The 17,665-nt window shown below is 44.6% G+C and overlaps 1 protein-coding gene across 4 annotated transcripts in view; it reads right to left on the bottom strand.

Annotated features, from left to right (window-relative positions):
* The window catches only part of FAM172A (family with sequence similarity 172 member A), a 366,710-nt gene that overhangs the window by 87,235 nt on the left and 261,810 nt on the right, over nt 1–17,665 (bottom strand). Inside the window, exon 10 of one of the 4 annotated variants that reach the window (XM_014936848.1) lies at nt 3,396–3,430. The exons of the other annotated variants lie outside the window; for them this stretch is intronic. Coding sequence (XP_014792334.1) covers nt 3,411–3,430 — 20 coding nt within the window. The 3' untranslated portion in view covers nt 3,396–3,410. Of the gene's footprint in view, nt 1–3,395; nt 3,431–17,665 lie in introns of those variants that run through there. 4 annotated transcript variants of the gene reach the window in all.

Genomic DNA, 17,665 nt, shown 5'->3' with positions numbered 1-17,665 from the left:
TGGAGATTAGGAGAAAGTTCTTCACTGTGAGGGTGGTGGAGCACTGGAACAGGTTGCCCAGGGAGGTGGTTGAGGCCCCTTCCCTGGAGATATTCAAGGTGAGGCTCGATGAGGCCCTGGGCAACCTGGTCTGGTTGGGGGTGTCCCTGGTGACTGCGGGGGGGTCGGACTAGATGACCTTTGGAGGTCCCTTCTGGCCTGGATGATTCTATGATTATATGATTCTATGATCTTTGTGCCTGCAGAACCTCCCTGGCAAGCCTCCTGTGGGAAATGCTGTGGCCACACGAGGTGGCCTGTCCAAAGGTTTGCAAGAAACCCAAAGGGGTCGTGGTGAGCCTCAGTTTCTTTATGCATAAGCCTTTCTTGGAGAAAACCATGGAGCCTGAGATGAAGAATGACTCAGTACTGCTTTCAGGGGCTCATGAGCTATTTCTCATTGATGTCCAAACCTTGAGGGTCCGCTCACCACCACACTTGGAGCCAGCAAAGTGAGTCGGCCACCTCTCTGATGCCCAAAAGCTGGAAGTCTGCTCAATTTCCTCTCAACACACCTTGACACGGACACATATGTGTATGGTAAACCTCACAGCTATTGCCTGCAAGAAACGGAAACCAACTCTCACCTTCTACATAACCACATTATCACAACGTTGTGGTATGGAGCCTGAGATGAAGAATGACTCAGTACCGCGTTCAGAGGCTTATGAGCTATTTCTCACTGATGTCCAAACCTTGAGGGTCCGCTCACCACCACACTTGGAGCCAGCAAAGTGAGTCGGCCACCTGTCTGATGCCCAAAAGCTAGCAGTCTGCTCAATTTCCTCTCAACACACCTTGACACGGACACATATGTGTATGGTAAACCTCACAGCTATTGCCTGCAAGAAACGGAAACCAACTCTCACCTTCTACACAACCACATTATCACAACTTTGTGGTCAGAGATATTTTTGTGTGTGTGTGTGTGTGTTGTTATTTTTTGTGTAAGCTGTGTTTTCTTCAGTATTATTGCTTCACTAACTGTAGTTATTATAGTAATTAATAAAACAGCTATCTCAATTAAGCAAGGGTTGACCTATTTCCCTGCTGTACCCACAACCCTGCTGATCTACCAGCTATCCCAGCACACACCAGGAATTCTGGTGGGAAGCCCCTAAGCAGAAGGCACTGAAGGTCCTGAGAGTTGGTGGTCCAGCTCCACGATGCCCCCTGAGATACCATGGAGCACAGGGGCAGCACGAGGCTAGCACAACACCCACACTAATGCTGAAGTTCATTAACGATAATTCATTATGGGTGCTTCTCTGAGCAGGCTGCTGGAGAAGAACGATGCTGATCAGAGTCACTGCTGACAAAAACAGTGGGACACAGAAAGAGTACAGTAAGTGTACTCCAGATCTAGAGTGGAAAATCCAAAAAGAGGCAACTTGCTACCTCCAAGCGGCAAGTATATAGGGGTAGCAAGTATGTATGAAGAGGAGGAGATTGAGGCTTCCTTAAAAAAACATCATGGACCAGCAATGGGTGAGGAAAATACAAAATACACCAAAAGTCCATTGGCTTAGAAGCCTCCTAAAAGTTTTGAAGTTCATGGAAATGCAAATTTCATAGAGTAAGTCTATGAACTAAAGCACATGGGGAATTAGGATACACAGTCCTGCAGAGAGCCTTTTTTTTGTGTTTCAGCTTTTTGGTTCTTGCCTAATATGTACAAGCAAAATATGAAAATAAAACTCATCCCACTTCTCGAACCTCAAGACGGGTATCTCATATGGACACATCTGCATCTGCCAAAGAACTTACAAAACTTTGTGGAAGATGCTCCTCATAGAGGAAGGGAACACGTAGGGTTTAGTACAAGTGAATGATTAGAACAAAGTTAATCCAAACTAATTAAAAAAAATAACATATCCACAACCACAGCGATCCAACTCACACTAGGTCTCCCCTTCTGAAGGTAAGAGGACTTTGAGATGAGGCAGCATCACAATGGGGGCAACATGTCCTGAAACCGATAAACCTATGCCCCTTGCTCCTTGCCCATTTTTAATTTTTTAAGCAAGAAATCAGTGAGTACAGATAAAGCACAGGGGGCTGTAATCCCCCAGAGTGATCTTGTCACAACACGTGTTACTGCAGTTCTACACTTTTACCTCTGCACTTTGTTGTATGTAGCAGAGCAACATAATTAACCACTGGTAGGTAGTGTTTACGTTAGTTCTCAAAAGGTTAAGAAGCTGATTATAGCTAAAATCAGCTTTGCCTGGGGCTTCAGTGGCTCTGTGTAATCAAATTAGACAAGCAGGGCACAGTGTCACCTAACACAAACCAGTGGCACTTTCCTCTCTCTTTTGACCTTTTTTCATTAGATGAGCAAGCCAGGTTTTAGCTTATTCCAAACATTTTGAACAGATTAGTTCCCCATAAACTCTGAGTGATAAGCCAGGCGTCCGTCCACATCGTTTTCTTGAGGGACTTGGTGAGCCTGCACTCAAGAGGTTCTTCAGGAATAGCCTCAACTTTGCTTTCCCCTGAAATAACCTCAATTTAATTTTTTTTTTCTCTTTTTCTTTTTTTTCAGGGTGTGTGTGTGGAGAAAGTTTCAAAAGGTGGATGGTAATGAAGCATCTTTAGCCTTTGTCTTTCTCTCGGGCACCTCATGGTTTTGATCCTGGAGCTGCAGAGCGGTCCCCGAAACCCAACAGCAAACAGATAACTTCATAAAGGTGGGGAAAAAAAAAAACAAAAAAAAAACAAACCAAAGAAAAACCACAGGTATTAGCATTTCTGAGAGACCACGGAAAACCTGCCCTTTGAAGTCGAACAAGGTGAATGGCATAATGGAGGTGTTTAAGGAGGTTTTAATAACGTGGAGAGAGGAGTGAGCCAGCCCCACCTCAGAAGAACCCCCAACCAAAGTTAAATGCAGGGCGGCAGCAGTGGTGGCTTCCATAATCTTGGTATCTTTGAACACCAAGGGAACAAAAGATTGAGCAGGTGAAGAATACACAAAGAAGAAAAGCAATTTAGACGAAAAACCCCGCAAGTTGAGGAAGTTGCTATGCCCTCCCGAATTTTCTGTGCTGATCGAAAAAAACCAGCAGCCAACTACATTTGCTGAATCCTCACATATTCGACCCCTTAACTCCAACTCCAGCCCGCCTGCCTCCTGCGGCTAACTTAGGTCGTGAAAACAGGCCAGCACACAAAACAATAGCTTCTGCAGATGATTTGTGCCTATTTATTTACAGCCAATAAAATCAAAACTTGTTATTTTAATTGATTAAGTCATAAATAAAGAGTTACAGAAGTCAAGTCCCCCCGCTTGCACAGCCCGATGACTCCTGCTAATCCAGCAGTACTTAACAAATTCACATGTGGTTAGCCTGCCTTGCCATCGCTGTAGATCACATTTCCATGCCGCAAGCTGTGCAAAAAAAAATCAATATGCCAAGTTTAACATAAGGACAGGAAACACGATGTCCTCCTATATTTCCAGTGAACTTCAAATGACTGTGCTGTTCCTCGCCCGCACGGTTTATTTCATTCTTTAAGAAGAAAAAAGAAACTACCACGCAGCGAAATACGTAAGTGCATTGGTGGAGTCGTACCTGACTCTATAATGGGACTTTATTTCAAATAATCTGACATTTTGGCTGCACCGTCAGCCAGTCGGGAATCTCCCGTCTCCCCCTTTACATATTTAAGGCAGAGACACGTTCTTCAGACTGAACATGCACTAGCCATATGTATTTTAGATTTAACAGTAAGTTCCAGCACGTTTTTTTCATACATCAACTCTTTAAATGCCAGCATCCTCTTTTTTTTTTTTTTAACTGACTGCGCTGCCCTATAATTCATTTATTTGCACCTACGGGCAACCACCCTCCACCAAAACGACCCGTTAACTACCTCTGTTTTTCTGCATGGCATATCTGCCACACGTTTGCTGCAGAAACACATCGCTTTTGAGGGGGGTGAGGATGAGACAACCCCCACCATGGGGCAGGGGTGGCCATGGCCACCAGGTCGGCACCATGTGGGGCCACCTCCAAGGCCACCAGCACCCCAACTGCTGCCAAACCCCTTCCTTGTAAGGGGGAAAAAATAAAGGGAAGAAAGAAAGATTGGCTCCGAACACTCGCAAAGGCATTTTCAAAACATAAGACTAGGCAGAGCAGAGAAAGCAGAGAAATTCTCCTTAACGTACGATCGGCTCTTCCAATGGTAATTTCTCTTCATTGCAACGAGCGGCTGTAAATGGATTAATGGCATTTAGCTCTAGAGAGCATGTCATTGATCTGCACCGAACATATAAACTGTTATATAAAACACACTCAAAGACCCACACTTGTTCCTAACTTTCTATTAATATGTCATTTGCAAGACAAATTTTATTCAGAGATTAATGTACCGTTTTAAAAAGCCTAGGCATAAAACTCCCAATCAGAAAATAACAATGTAACAATTTTAAGTGTTCAACAATATTAATACCGCAATAAATTACAATTTCGGCACATTTTAGCCCTTTTTTTTTTTTTTTTCTTATTTTATAATATCAGTTCAGAGAGTGTAGCGCGGCTCTGCACTACTACCAATGAGTTGTTTCAGGGACTCCTGAAATATAAAATATGCAAAGTTTGCTTCCACAGCCTCTCCTCCTAATGCCAAAGAATCGATAATATTGCCGCAAGAAATGATGATGGTTGCCCAGTGCTGAGGCATGGTTTTGAGGTGCAGCATCTCTGCAGATGAGAAGATGGGGGGTCGTTGCTCCAGGAGATGGATGGGAGCAGACTCCATGGTACGGGCTGTATATGGGAAGACACCCCAGAGTCCCAAAGCAGCTCTGATTCTGTCGAGCTACAAGATAAGGAGCTCAAACTGAGCCAGCAATGTGAGCTGGCAGCCCCAAAAGTCCACCTCATCCTGGGCTGCATCCCCCCCAGTGTGGCCAGCAGGGCCAGGGGGGGATTCTGCCCCTCTGCTCTGCTCTGGGGAGATCCCACCTGGAGTATTGTGTCCAGTTTTTGAGTCCTCAGCATCAGAAGAGGCCAGAGGAGGCCACAGAGATGCTAGGAGGGCTGGAGCCCCTCTGCTGGGAGGGGGGGCTGAGAGAGTTGGGGGGTTCAGCCTGGAGAAGAGAAGGCTCCGGGGAGACCTCAGAGCCCCTTCCAGTCCCTCAAGGGGCTCCAGGAGAGATGGGGAGGGACTCTGGATGAGGGAGGGGAGCCCTAGGAGGAGGGGGAAGGGTTTGACCCTGCAAGAGGGGAGATGGAGCTGAGATGTGGGGAAGAACTTGTTTGGTGTGAGGGTGGTGAGAGCCTGGCCCAGGTTGCCCCGAGAAGCTGTGGCTGCCCCATCCCTGGAGGGGTTCAAGGGCAGGTTGGAGGGGGCTTGGAGCAACCTGGTGTGGGGGGAGGTGTCCCTGCCCAGGGCAGGGGGGGGCACTGGGGGGGCTTTAAGGTGCCTTCCAACCCAAACCATTCTGTGATTCTATAGGTAACATCCGGACCTATAATAACAGCCTAAACACCTCCCTCACCTCCCTCAGGGGCTTTGGCTCAGGGGTAAAACACACCAAGGAACCTTCCTCAAAGCAGTCGGCTTCGTTAGAGTTGGCCAAGTGGGACTGCGCATATGTAAATCACCAACGAGTTTGCATTAAATCTTTAATGTCTTAATGCCTCCATTTGCTTTTCCCCCCCCCGACTTTGACATCGTTTCAGTGTGAACAGCTATATTTAATTTACAAGGTGGCTTTTTTCTTTTTTTTTTTCTTTTTTGGTGGCTTCTTTTTTTTTTTTCTTTTTCTTTTTTTTTTTTTTTCCTAGGTTCATCAAAAGCCTCTTAAGATATCAATCTGAGTTCTAGTAACTATTCCTACTGCTGAAACAGTAGAAAATACTGAAGGCTTTTTTTTTTTTTTTTTTTCTTTTTTTTTTTTTTTCCCTCCCCAAAATCAGAAGGCAGGAAGTAGATGGGTGTAACTTACAGAGGCAGCTGAGATGAGCTGCTGGCAGGGTGAAGTGGTAGGTTTTAGTAATAGCTGGAAGCCGTAAGTGGTTCTAAGCTTTGAAGTCAGTGCAGCTTTGATGTGCTACTCCCATAGTTAATCGCAAGATAGTCTTGAAAGGAAAAGATTTCCCAAATACCATCCAAGTGTCGTTGCTTGTGAAATCCTTGTATGATTTTTTTTTTTTTCTTTCCCCCCCCTGTTGAACTTTAAATCTAACATCGGGCTGCTCTCGCTCCCTCTCGGCTGCTCTTAAGTCTCTTTTAAAGTGTTTTAATCGGTTAAAAGGATAATTAAACCCATGCTCGGTTTGGTGCGGGGCGAGAAGCTTGCTGCATGCCTTTGCTTTGCTGAATCGATTTTTAGTGTTTTCCTCCCCAAATCCACGCTGCTCAGGCACCAGGAGGGACCACAGGGTGGGATGCTGGAGCAAGGGGAGGGTGGACCCCCGAGGGCATCCCTGGAGGGGTCCACTCCCCTTCCCACCACAGGAATGGCCATGGTTCTCCTGAGGCAAAGCATCCACATACCCATGTGTGTACGTTGGGATCGATGGGAGAGACGCAACGCTGAGTCCGAGGGGAAAAATACCACACCGAATCATCAGGAAAAAGAGACTTTCCGTGATGTTTCCCGCACCAAAACACCATGGAGGAATATCTACTGATTCTTCCCACAACATAAATTATCCGTGAGTTGCACACTTAACCAATGAGAGCTTTCATGTTTACTGAAAGTATAAACAAAACTATCCTTGGACAGTTAGGTTTAAGAAACCAACTCATAAAAGCCTGATATTCAGTATTTTTTTGCAAATGCCTGCACAATGCCCAATTTATCGTAATAGCAAAATTTTAAACCCGAGCCTGCTCTAACATGTCAAATGTCATCTACAAACCACGCGCAGCCAAACAACTGCTTCTGATGGCTCCAGAGCCATCAGGGCAAGAGCATTAAAGGGGTTTAAACCACAGCCTTCGTTCCACATCAAAAAGCTGTTCACCTGGGCACACTTGTTGTCTCCCAACGGAAAAGGGAGACGCCGATCACAAAGGCCCGTGCCCCTCTCAACAGACAGAAACAAAGAAAATGGCATGTGACCGGCAAATTAGGGGAGAGCAACACGTCAAGGTTAGAGGTCACTGAAGATTTCAACAAATCTCAGAAGATATGGCAACAGATTAAGCGAGGGGATAGACTGCCCTCCAACCTTAACCTGTTAAGACCTTTGAAGTCCTGTGGTGACCTCCATCCTGCTCTTTCATATTAGTTGTTAGTTACACTAATTACAGCCTAATAGCGCGCTGGAGCCAGGCATTTCTTTTTCTGCAGCCATCCAGAGGAGGAGAGCGTGTGGAAGGGCCAAATCCTGACCCTGTGAGCTGTGTCCTGTGTCGTCTTGTAGAGGTACAACCTGCAAGATGTTAATTATGTTCCCCACCTTCAAGAAACCTTTAAGAAACTGGTGCAGTCTTTACCAGGGGAAGCCATGAGCTCATTAAGCCAAACCCCCTCCCAACTCAGGTTTGTCTAAACGGGGTCTGACAACAAGGCTGAAAACAAATTCAGTTCCAAAAGCTGTTTTAACGCGCACCCTGGCGTAACGATAACCCAAGTAAGGATGTAAAGTTCAACCCCTCATAAATACTGCATACCCAGCCCTGAAATCAAAGAAGGAACTTGCCGTTGCTGCCAGTGAACTCGAGTGAGGGAGTGTGGGATTAGACGTGGAGTCTATTTGCATTGATTTTGCATCAATATCCATATTAATGCTAACACAATATTGTATCATATTTGGGGACAGCACTCGGCTCGCAGAGCCTCTCCAGCAGATGAAACACGACTTGTAAAGCATCAAGTAAATCATTTAGTAGCATTATACAAAGTCAGTCACTAAATCGGGAAAGAAGTTTAGAAAAAAGATGTAGGGCTGAAAAACCACACCAGAATTAACAAAATATAAACCGAAAGAACTTATGCATGGAAAAAACAGCTATTCAAAATCAATTTCTGTTTCCTCACGAGGAACATTACATGAGGAATATTTTTTACATGTTTGATAAGAGCTTTGGATGAAGACACATCAATCCACCTGTGACTGCCGGCACCTCTCTGTTTCCAAGATGACACCAGTGATCTGTGGGTGCAAACTGCAAGCTGTGAATGCACCACTAACACTGCACAAATGAAAATGCAGTGCCAGTGAAGACACAAAAGAGCAGAAACCAGGGCTTCCCTGCATTGAGGGGTAGCAGAGCTCCCAGAAAGCAAAAGGAGACAATCTGACAGCAAGCGATACAAATGCTCATGCTTCTATTTCACCTGGAATTTCTAAACTTTTAATGAAGCATAAGCTTTATGATCCACATGTAAAACAACAGGAAAGGTCCTCCTTTTCCTACTGAGCACTTGAGGTGCTCTGGACTAAAGGCACAAGGATGTGAGGAGACACTCATCTCCCCAGGCTTATGCATGTGCATCTTCTACTGACATCGTACGACACCATGGATTGCCCAGGAGCATCTGTTTCCCAGTCCAACAAGGTTTTGCACAGGCTGGGTATACTGGTATGCACAATTCATAGAATCGTAGGATGGTTTGGGTTGGAAGGGACCTTAAAGGCCCCCCAGTGCCACCCCCTGCCCTGGGCAGGGACACCTCCCACCACACCAGGCTGCTCCAAGCCCCCTCCAACCTGGCCTTGAATCCCTCCAGGGATGGGGCAGCCACAGCTTCTCTGGGGAAATTTGATCTAATCTCCTTGTTTTAGGCATGGTCTTGCTGGGTTGGCTCAATGAGAGCAATCTGCGGCATTCGGTTGGTGGGACAGCCCACTGCAGTTTGATGCCATCTCCTCCAGATGTTTGTGGTTTCTCTTCAGTTTGTCCTCTCCCAGAGACAATCACAGAATCACAGAATGGTTTAGGTTGGAAGGGACCTTCAAGCCCCCACAGTGCCACCTCCCACCAGACCAGGTTGCTCCAAGCCCCCTCTAACCTGGCCTTGAACCTCTCCAGGGATGTGGCAGCCACAGCTTCTCTGGGCAATGAACAAGAAAAGCTAGTACCTTAGTTCTTCTTCTGTCTATCACCGACTCCTCCTCAGTGTACAAAAGAAAGATCCTGCTGTTACCTTGAGTGAACATCTTGCCTCTCTGCTACTCCACCTCACAATCTACTTTTTCAAAAAAACCATGACATTTGCAAGTCATTGGTAAAAATAATCAATTTGCACAGATTGGCTGACTAAAGTCCATGACTAGCAACACTTTGAGCCTTGATGCCGAAGCCTGCAAGCAATGAATGCTGTTCCTTGAAAATAAACAAACAGGAATTACTCTTTTTTAGGATGGATGAGGAAAGGAGAACCTTCACCTACGTGAGTGACACGTAGAGCAGTGACCAGTGACATTGGAAGCAACAGCCACTTTCAGTGGCTCAAGCCAACGTCTCAAAGGAAGGTGACCACATGGCCGGTCAACAGCCGGTCCCTCTTGTGCTCTTTCAGTCCCCTGTCCCCCAAAGTTTCACACTTTCCTTCACACTGGCAGGCAGGTCTTTATGGAGGACAGTAGATGTGTGCTTCAAGAATAACAGAGAGAATTGCATCAGACAAAGCATGACACAAACATTTAATAAGTTTCATCCAGGGCTATTAAAAGAAGGGGAAAAAAAAACCAACCCTCTACTCTTAAAAATTGTCATTAGTTCACACTCAGCATTTGGTTTAAAATAGTGGTCTGCCGGGACAAAAGGGCTGACGTGAGACCCACCAAAACCCCTGGGAATCTTTAGTGGCAGCTGAATCAGGTCCCCAGCTGCCAAAAGAAATCTGCCAGATTCACAAGCCATGCTGAATTCGCAAGCTGCACCTCATGCAAGTTCTAAGTTCTGCAATCAGTAGCAGGAAACTGTCAAAATCATAAACATCCAGAGCACTCCTGAAATAAAACAAACCCTTATACTGCAGCTCTTCCACGTGCTATTATCAGTGTCCGGCACAGTACTGCTTTAGGAAATCTTCAACCCAACTCCAACTTGGTCATCTCACACGTGGTTGATTTTATGGGATATTTTTTATGCCGAAAAGGGAACAGATTTCACCAAAGGGACCAAGTCACATAAGCGGATGTCTAGACCTCTGCCCCCAGATGACCCCGATCACAAACATTTTAATGCAACTACTCGGAGTAATGGTGACTCCTTGAAGTTAAGTTGCCCCAGAATCTCCTGGTCCTGGAGAACGAGTTTTTTCGAGATTTTGTTTACGTTCCCCATCGGAAAATTGCAGCGGGAGCAACCAGAGCATGGACACTCCCTGGGAGATGTGGGATGCTCCCTTCACACCAACCACTGGTGTTCAGACACGTAGGAGAAGCCCTTCTAGTTTAACACTCCACCCAGTCTATAGTTTGAACTCTGATGGAATAGCACCAAACACCTGGAAGAAAAGAGGGAAGCAGAATATGACCTGTCTTGCCTCAAATAAGAGCCAAGGTCTGCCCTAGTGCATGTGGGGAAAGTGTCTGTGGGACTCAAACAGACCCTCATGTCAGTATCTAAGAGTCAAAATCTGCCCTTCAGATCCCAAATATATGGGGGTTTTATTTATATGTAATAAAAGCACTATTTGTTCATGTTATATTTTATAACATGCATAATTTCAAGTGATATATTAACACAAAAATCTCAGATAAAGTGATAAGAACTTTTATACCCAAGGCCTGGTTTGCACAAAGATTAAACTCACTAAAGAGGACAACTCTTAAGAGTCACGATGGGCACTTAACAGTGTTTGTTCAAAAGTGCATGACATTTGCCTTCAAACAAACTACTGTATTCACAGCAGCAATAACAAACATCATCAAAAACAGCTTTCTCTATTAACTGTGTGGATTATTCCTCTGTTAAGCTCTTGCAGGTATGTCTTGTAAACCCTAAATATATGGATTAATGTGGGGGCAAATGTCCTATTCCCTTCTTTCACATAAAAACTGGAATATAGTTTTTAAAAAATACTGATTATTAAATGTGGCTCACTAAATTAAGATATTTATTGGAATACGTAAGTATTTATAACATTGAGATATATATTATAAACAATTATCACAGAGTATGGTTTTCATGTCAGAATGGAGAAACATCTGTCTGCTTAAATTAGCCTTGTCCTCTACACTATTTGCGCAAACAATCAGCATCTGAGCATTAGTTATAAGCAGTTGTTTGCTTTTGCTTTTAATAAATAGATAACAATCACAATGCATTTAAAACAAGTCACTTAACTGTCCCTGTACATTAACATGACGAGATTAGTTGCTGACACTGGTTAGCAGAAGATGACAAGTCCTCCCAACAGAAAATTGGGCCTTCCAAATATAGGCATGTTCCTTGATAGGAGAAAGTTTAAAGTGCAAATATACTGTGAAAAGGGCCTCTAAAAACGGCATCGCAGAGCTCCATGTTTCTCATCTTTTGGTTATCTCACAGGTTGGGGAACTAATCTTCTCGGCTGAGAGCTAGATGGAGCAGCCAGAAAACTGTTAAATTAGCAACTTGAGGGCAGGGTGCTAAGAAGGCAAATATGATATAAATTTAACCTCCATGTGTTGCAAATAAATTTAATTTATGTGGCAAAGGAAAAGAAAAAGGAATGTTAAAATAAATTCCATGCCACTCCTAGGAGTTTTTCCAATTCTTGCTTGTTGTCCAATCACAGCAGTGAGCAGGAATTTGATATAATTGGCATTACTGACACCTGTTCAGATAATTTGTATGCCTAAAGTATTAAAGTGTCTGTTTATTACCCATTTAGAGTGATTCAGCTCCGTAAAACCATTGAGGATGTCAGGGTTTATTCCAAAACCACCATTACTTATCCCAACACCACTGATAAATCTGAGCTTGGGTCTTCAGTGCACGCATGCCAGCATGCTAAAAAAGCCCAGGAGGAGATGCTGGTGGGGGGGTTTGTGACAGACAACCTTGGTCAACCAGAGAATGGGGTAAGGTTCTCCCTAGGTTCACCTCTCTGACATGTGGAGAGCTCCATCCACCTGGAAGGCATCAGCTCAGGACGTGGATGTTGGCAGTCATGAACATCAGAAGTTTCTAAGATCTAAGGACCATGGTTTTCCAGCACAAAAAGTTATAATGCTCTCCATGACGTTACCATTTTGGGTGGATTAAGACAAATGAGGTCACTGGGCTGGACGTGGGGGGCTGCCTGGGGCCAGTGAACCTCACCTGATGACATTGAGTGTGATGGAGCAGAGAGAAGCCTCCACAAGCAACACACGTGCTCGGTGCTCCAAAAAAGATTGTTTTTCTTCAAGGTATGACAAAGATTAGCAAATTTAATCAAGATGAGATATTTAAACATAAATGAATAAATGATATCTTTAGAAAAGTTTGTTGGATGACAAAAATACCCAAAACAGGGCATTAGTCCTCCTGGTTCAGCAAAAAAGTAAAATTGATTATTAGATACAGAAAAAGGTGGAAATAGCTTGTTATTGGCATAAAGAGGTGTTAAGGAAAGCTAAAACTATCTAAGGGAAAACAATCTATGGCTGGCAAACTTAGCACAATGAAGAACTCTGCCTTGTACACAAGCAACAAATGCAATCCATAGCCAACAGAAGTCGATTTTCAGATGGAGACAGTAAAACTGTAAATAACAGTGCAGAAGAAAGGACGAAATTGTTCAATACATGTTTCTGTTCTCTATTTGGAAAAAAAAAAAAAAAAAGGGCAAAGCGTTTGATGAAGTACATTCTTTTTTGCTGGTCATCAATATCTTCTCAGGGATAAATATTTCTAAATCGGCAGGCTTGCAGAGTGTGTATACAAGAGTCATAAACCAGCTAACTGGCTACCCATGTTCATTTTAAATAACACTTAAAATAGCAGAGAAGTTACAGGAGGTGGGGAAAATCCTAATCCAAAATTTCAGATGTGCAGTCAGCCTGACGTAAGTCTCAAGAAAAATAAGGGAAAAATGGATATATAGGTCCATAAACTCCTGCTAAACTCCTCCTAAACTACTATGGACATGAAGAGTAAGTTGTCATTTTTTTTTTATATGCTGGTCTTCCTCTGTGGCTCTTCTTCCCAGGATATCTGCTCTTCTTTAGGAAAAAAAAATCCCAGTTCACTCAAAATCTTCATTGAAAGTCATCATTCTCAGTGCTCACCACTCTGTCCAACTGGATGATGTATTTTTGGGGGTAACACCATCACAAGGCACAAAGGGAAGAACCAATGACACCAGCATCTGTTCAGGAAATGATGGAAGAACGTTTGCTCTTGTCTTGGGCTGGGGGATGAAGCTGAGGCTAAAAATCCCTTTCAGACCTGCAATGCTGTGATATTGGAGTCTACTAATGAAGAACTAAAGTACAAAAATGCAATTAATCTGAGAACTTACTGGAAAATAAGTCCTACACAAATAAAATCAGTTTCACTCTTTCATGAAGTAGCATGTTCATCTGATATGGATTTATATGCAAGTAGCGTATACTCAACTTTTTGTCAGGCATTCGATTTATTCCTCCAGAGCATTCTGAGCAGCAGGGAAAATTATGCCAACTTTGTAAGGCATTTTTAGAAAGCCCTTTATCTCTGTTTTCTTTCCAGCAAGAACTTTTTTGCTCTTTCCAGGTTCCTCATGAAAATTCTGGAAAAAAGACCCTCTATACTGGCATTACACTGGAGACACTTACCTGGCTGTGACTGCTGTTTTGCCAGCTGTGCAGAGCACCTGAGTCACCCCCCTCCTTGTCTTTTAAAGGAGATATTAAAAACAACTTCCTGTTGTTAGGAACATTTATTCTTCCGTGCTGTAAACTATTATCACGAAAGTTGGCGAAACTTAATTAAAACTAAAACTTCGAATTAGGCAGAAATTGATCACTGTTTCATAAATTCACGAGGGGACAAATGGCACAACTGTAGAATTCTTGTTTACTCGTGAAAACAGGTCAAAAATCAATATTATTCAATATTTCTAAGAACGTGCAGACTAAGTAATCGGCAAATGTAGTTGTCATGGAGAAAGCGCTATTGAATAGAGATGTTACTGACGGAGGGTCCTGGGGCTGTTCAACAGCACAGGAAGTAAATAGAAATTCACTGGTGACAAAGCTTGTGAAAAGGTGAAGATGGGCAGAATGGTTATTAACAAGAAGGATGACGGGTTTTTTTTTTTTTGGTGAGTTCATCTGTTCAGCTAGGGTTTTTTGGGGTTTTTTTTAAAGCTACTTGCAACATTTCACAACACTAATTTAAAACCAAGATGAGGAGCTCCAGAAAGTATATGGGGAGAAGATGGACAAGCTCCTCCTAAATTGACGGTGACAAAAATATGGTGATAAAAGCATCAAACATGACCATTGGTTGATGAAATGGCAGAATATCAGGTAGTGAAGATTCAAAGTCTGTGCACTGCACTAGTGAGGTGCTCCATGGTCCGTTTCAAAGCAAAGATGTTGAAAGACTGGGGGCGTCACAGAAAAATGTATAAAAACCTGCATTTGAAACCTGGAGAAATTAAGCTGCAGTGAGGCTTAAAGAACTCAATCTATTCCGTTTCTCCAAAGAAAACTGAGTGTTGACTTGATTCCGATATCTAGTTCACATGGAGAAAAAGCATAATGTACTAAATGGCTCTTAGGAGAAAAAGGCACAGCAAGAACTAACGTCTGGAACCTGAAATCAGACAAAGCCAAACCAGAATTGAGCCACTCCTCTTAATAGCTTCACGAATCACAAAGGGAAGGAAGCAGTGGATTCCCCATCTCTTCAATCCTTCCAGCCAAGCACCTAATTTTGAAGGATTTTCATGAGGTTAGAAGATAAAACATCACTTGCTCTATTTTTTCCCCTTCAACAGACAAAACTAGTGCGGATTGAACTAATGCTGGACTGGCCGAGCATCAGGTATTCTGGCTGGCACCTGCATGGGCCAAGACGTAGCACAAGCACCGAAAAAAAGGTCCCTCTACTCAACAGTTTGCATTCACACATTGGGGTAAGACTGGCCAACAAGTAGGCAGATACGGATGCACAAAGAGCTAATGAGACAGCATTAAGTAGTCTTGGAAGCAGTGGTCATGGCAGTCTAACCATTGTCAAACACTTTGTAGGAAGTATCTGGTTTTAATAATTTACATTATTCACTATTACCACAATCAGACAGCCTTGGGGACTCTGAGGCAAGCATACATCACTCTAACTAGTTCACTGTACTCTAAAAAAAGGCAATGGTAAATAAATGCATTTCAGTACGTGAATAATTTCTTATGAAATAGTTTCTCTGCTATCAGTACTGCCTCATATACATGTAACTATTCTGTAGAAGGGTACAGGAATATGAGTGTTTTGTCCTAAAAAATATCAGCACTGGTGGTATATCAAACACCTGGATACACCTAGTACCGGTGGTATATTGAACATATAAGAAGTTATAAAAACGCATTATAAAACCGAGAAGCTTATAAAATAGAACTTTCTGAGTGCAGCAAATCCATGTTTTCACCTTTACTTTTGAGGATCTGGGGTTCTGGAGCAGAATCGGGGATATTGTTCAAGGGGCCTTTCTATATTTTGCCCTTTCCCAAGCACAGTAAAGCTAAGACACCCGAAACACAACACGGGAGCTCACATCCGAGCGGGTGTCACACATGAAACGCAAAGCTGCCTGCAACACCTGGGGCTGAGCAGGAGACTGAAAGCCTTTGAAGAGTCGGGAGCGGGAAAAAAGCTACTTACTTCTGCGCTGAGAAGACATTAGTTAGAGTCGGACTTGGTGCAGCAACTGCCAGAGCAGTGGCTGAGACAGACTGATGCTTCAAATTATCACCTAATCAGAGAACAGGGGAATGATATGGGGTTGGAAGGAACCTCTGGAGATCAAATAGTCCAAGCCACCTCCCAGAGCAGGGCCACGCAGAGCAGGTTGCACAGGAATGTGTCCAGGGGGGTTTGAATGTCTCCAGAGAGAGAGACACTCCACCACCTCCCTGGGCAGTCTGTTCCACGGCTCTGCAACCCTCACAGTGAAGATGTTTCTCCTCAAGTTTAGGTACAACTTCTTATGTTCAAGTTTCTGCCCATTTCCTCTTGTCCCGTCACTGGGCATCACTGACAGAAGACTGGCCCCATCCTCTTGACACACTCCCTTGAAGTATTCAGAGGTCTTAATTGCATTTCCACCTCAGTCTTCTCCAGACTAAGAAGACCCAAGTCCCTCAGCCTTGCCGCACAAGTGACATGCTGCAAGGCCCTCAGCATCTCTGTGGTCCTCTGCTGTACCCTCTCCAACAGTTCCCTCTCCTTCTGCAACTGGGGAGCCCAGAACTGGACCCAGTGCTCCAGATGGGGCCTCCCCAGGCCAGAGCAGAAGGGGAGGATGACCTCCCTCCACCTGCTGGCCACACTCTTCCTGTTGGCCCCCAGGATGCCATTGGCCTTCTTGGCCACAAGGCCCCAGGGCTGCCTCATGGGCATCCTATTGTCCACCAGGACTCCCAGGTCTTTCTCCTCAGGGGTGGGGGTTGGCCTCTTCTCCCAAGGGAATCATGACAGGAGCAGAGGAAATAGTCTGAAGTTGGGGAAGGGGAGATTTAGATTAGATCTTAAGAAGAATTACTTTCCTGAGAGGGTGGTCAGGCACTGGAACGGCCTGCCCAGGGAGGTGGTGGAGTCACCATCCCTGGAGGTGTTTAATAAACGTGTAGACGTGGCACTTCAGGGCATGCTCTAGTGCCTGAGATCGTTGGTTTGTGTCTGTGGCTGTATGTGGTGGGAGTGTGTTGGTTTGGGTTGTGTGTTGGGTTTTTTTTGTGTTTGTGCGGTTGGACTCACTGTCAAAGCTCCCTTCCAACCATGAGTATTCTGTGATACTGTGGGTTCTTTACTGCCTGGAGGCCAAGTTCAGAGAGAACTGTCAGGGAGACCCTTCCCTTGAGTCACGAGGTTCAGAGAGGACCCCTCGCTTTCTACACTCCTTCCGAGAGGGGAGTCTGGGGATGGCTGGATCCAACCCTAGTCCCAGATCTGGTCAATGCTTTCTATCTGAAGGACTCTATCTGGGCGGTCAATCTTTTCTATCCCTTAGCTAGGATTTCCAAGTTTGGCATTCCAGTAGTCCTTTACCCAGGATCTGTGGTGGCAAGGAATCTCTCAAGCTGGAGAAATAATCTTGAGAGGTGTCCTTACTCCTGGCAGCCCGCTGCCGCGCAGGAGAGCTCAAGGGGCTCTTGGGCCGTTGACTATTTCTGGGGGTAAGATGGTTGACCTCTAGTCCTGTTGGCATATTGACCGCAGAACCAGCATTGCCCAAGTCCGCCCTTGGCTGGTGTGTTGTTATCTGGCTCCCGCAAAGCACCTTGGAGCCCCAGATGCCGCCCTCATGACAAGGTGCCCCCCTTGGGACCCCCTCGGGTGGTTATTGCTTGGGCAGGGAGATGGGAACTTCTCATGTTCACGTTTGTGCCAGTTTCCTCTTGTCCCGTCACTGAGCATCACTGACAGAAGACTGGCCCCATCCTCTTGACACGCTCCCTTGAACTATTCAGAGGTGTTGATCACATCCCCCCTCAGTCTTCTCTTCTCCAGACTAAGAAGACCCAAGTCCCTCAGCCTTGCC

The sequence above is a fragment of the Calidris pugnax genome, unplaced genomic scaffold, assembly GCF_001431845.1.
Source record: "Calidris pugnax isolate Ruff unplaced genomic scaffold, ASM143184v1 scaffold40, whole genome shotgun sequence".
Taxonomy (NCBI): domain Eukaryota; kingdom Metazoa; phylum Chordata; class Aves; order Charadriiformes; family Scolopacidae; genus Calidris; species Calidris pugnax.
This window is presented reverse-complemented; position numbering and strand designations above follow the sequence as displayed.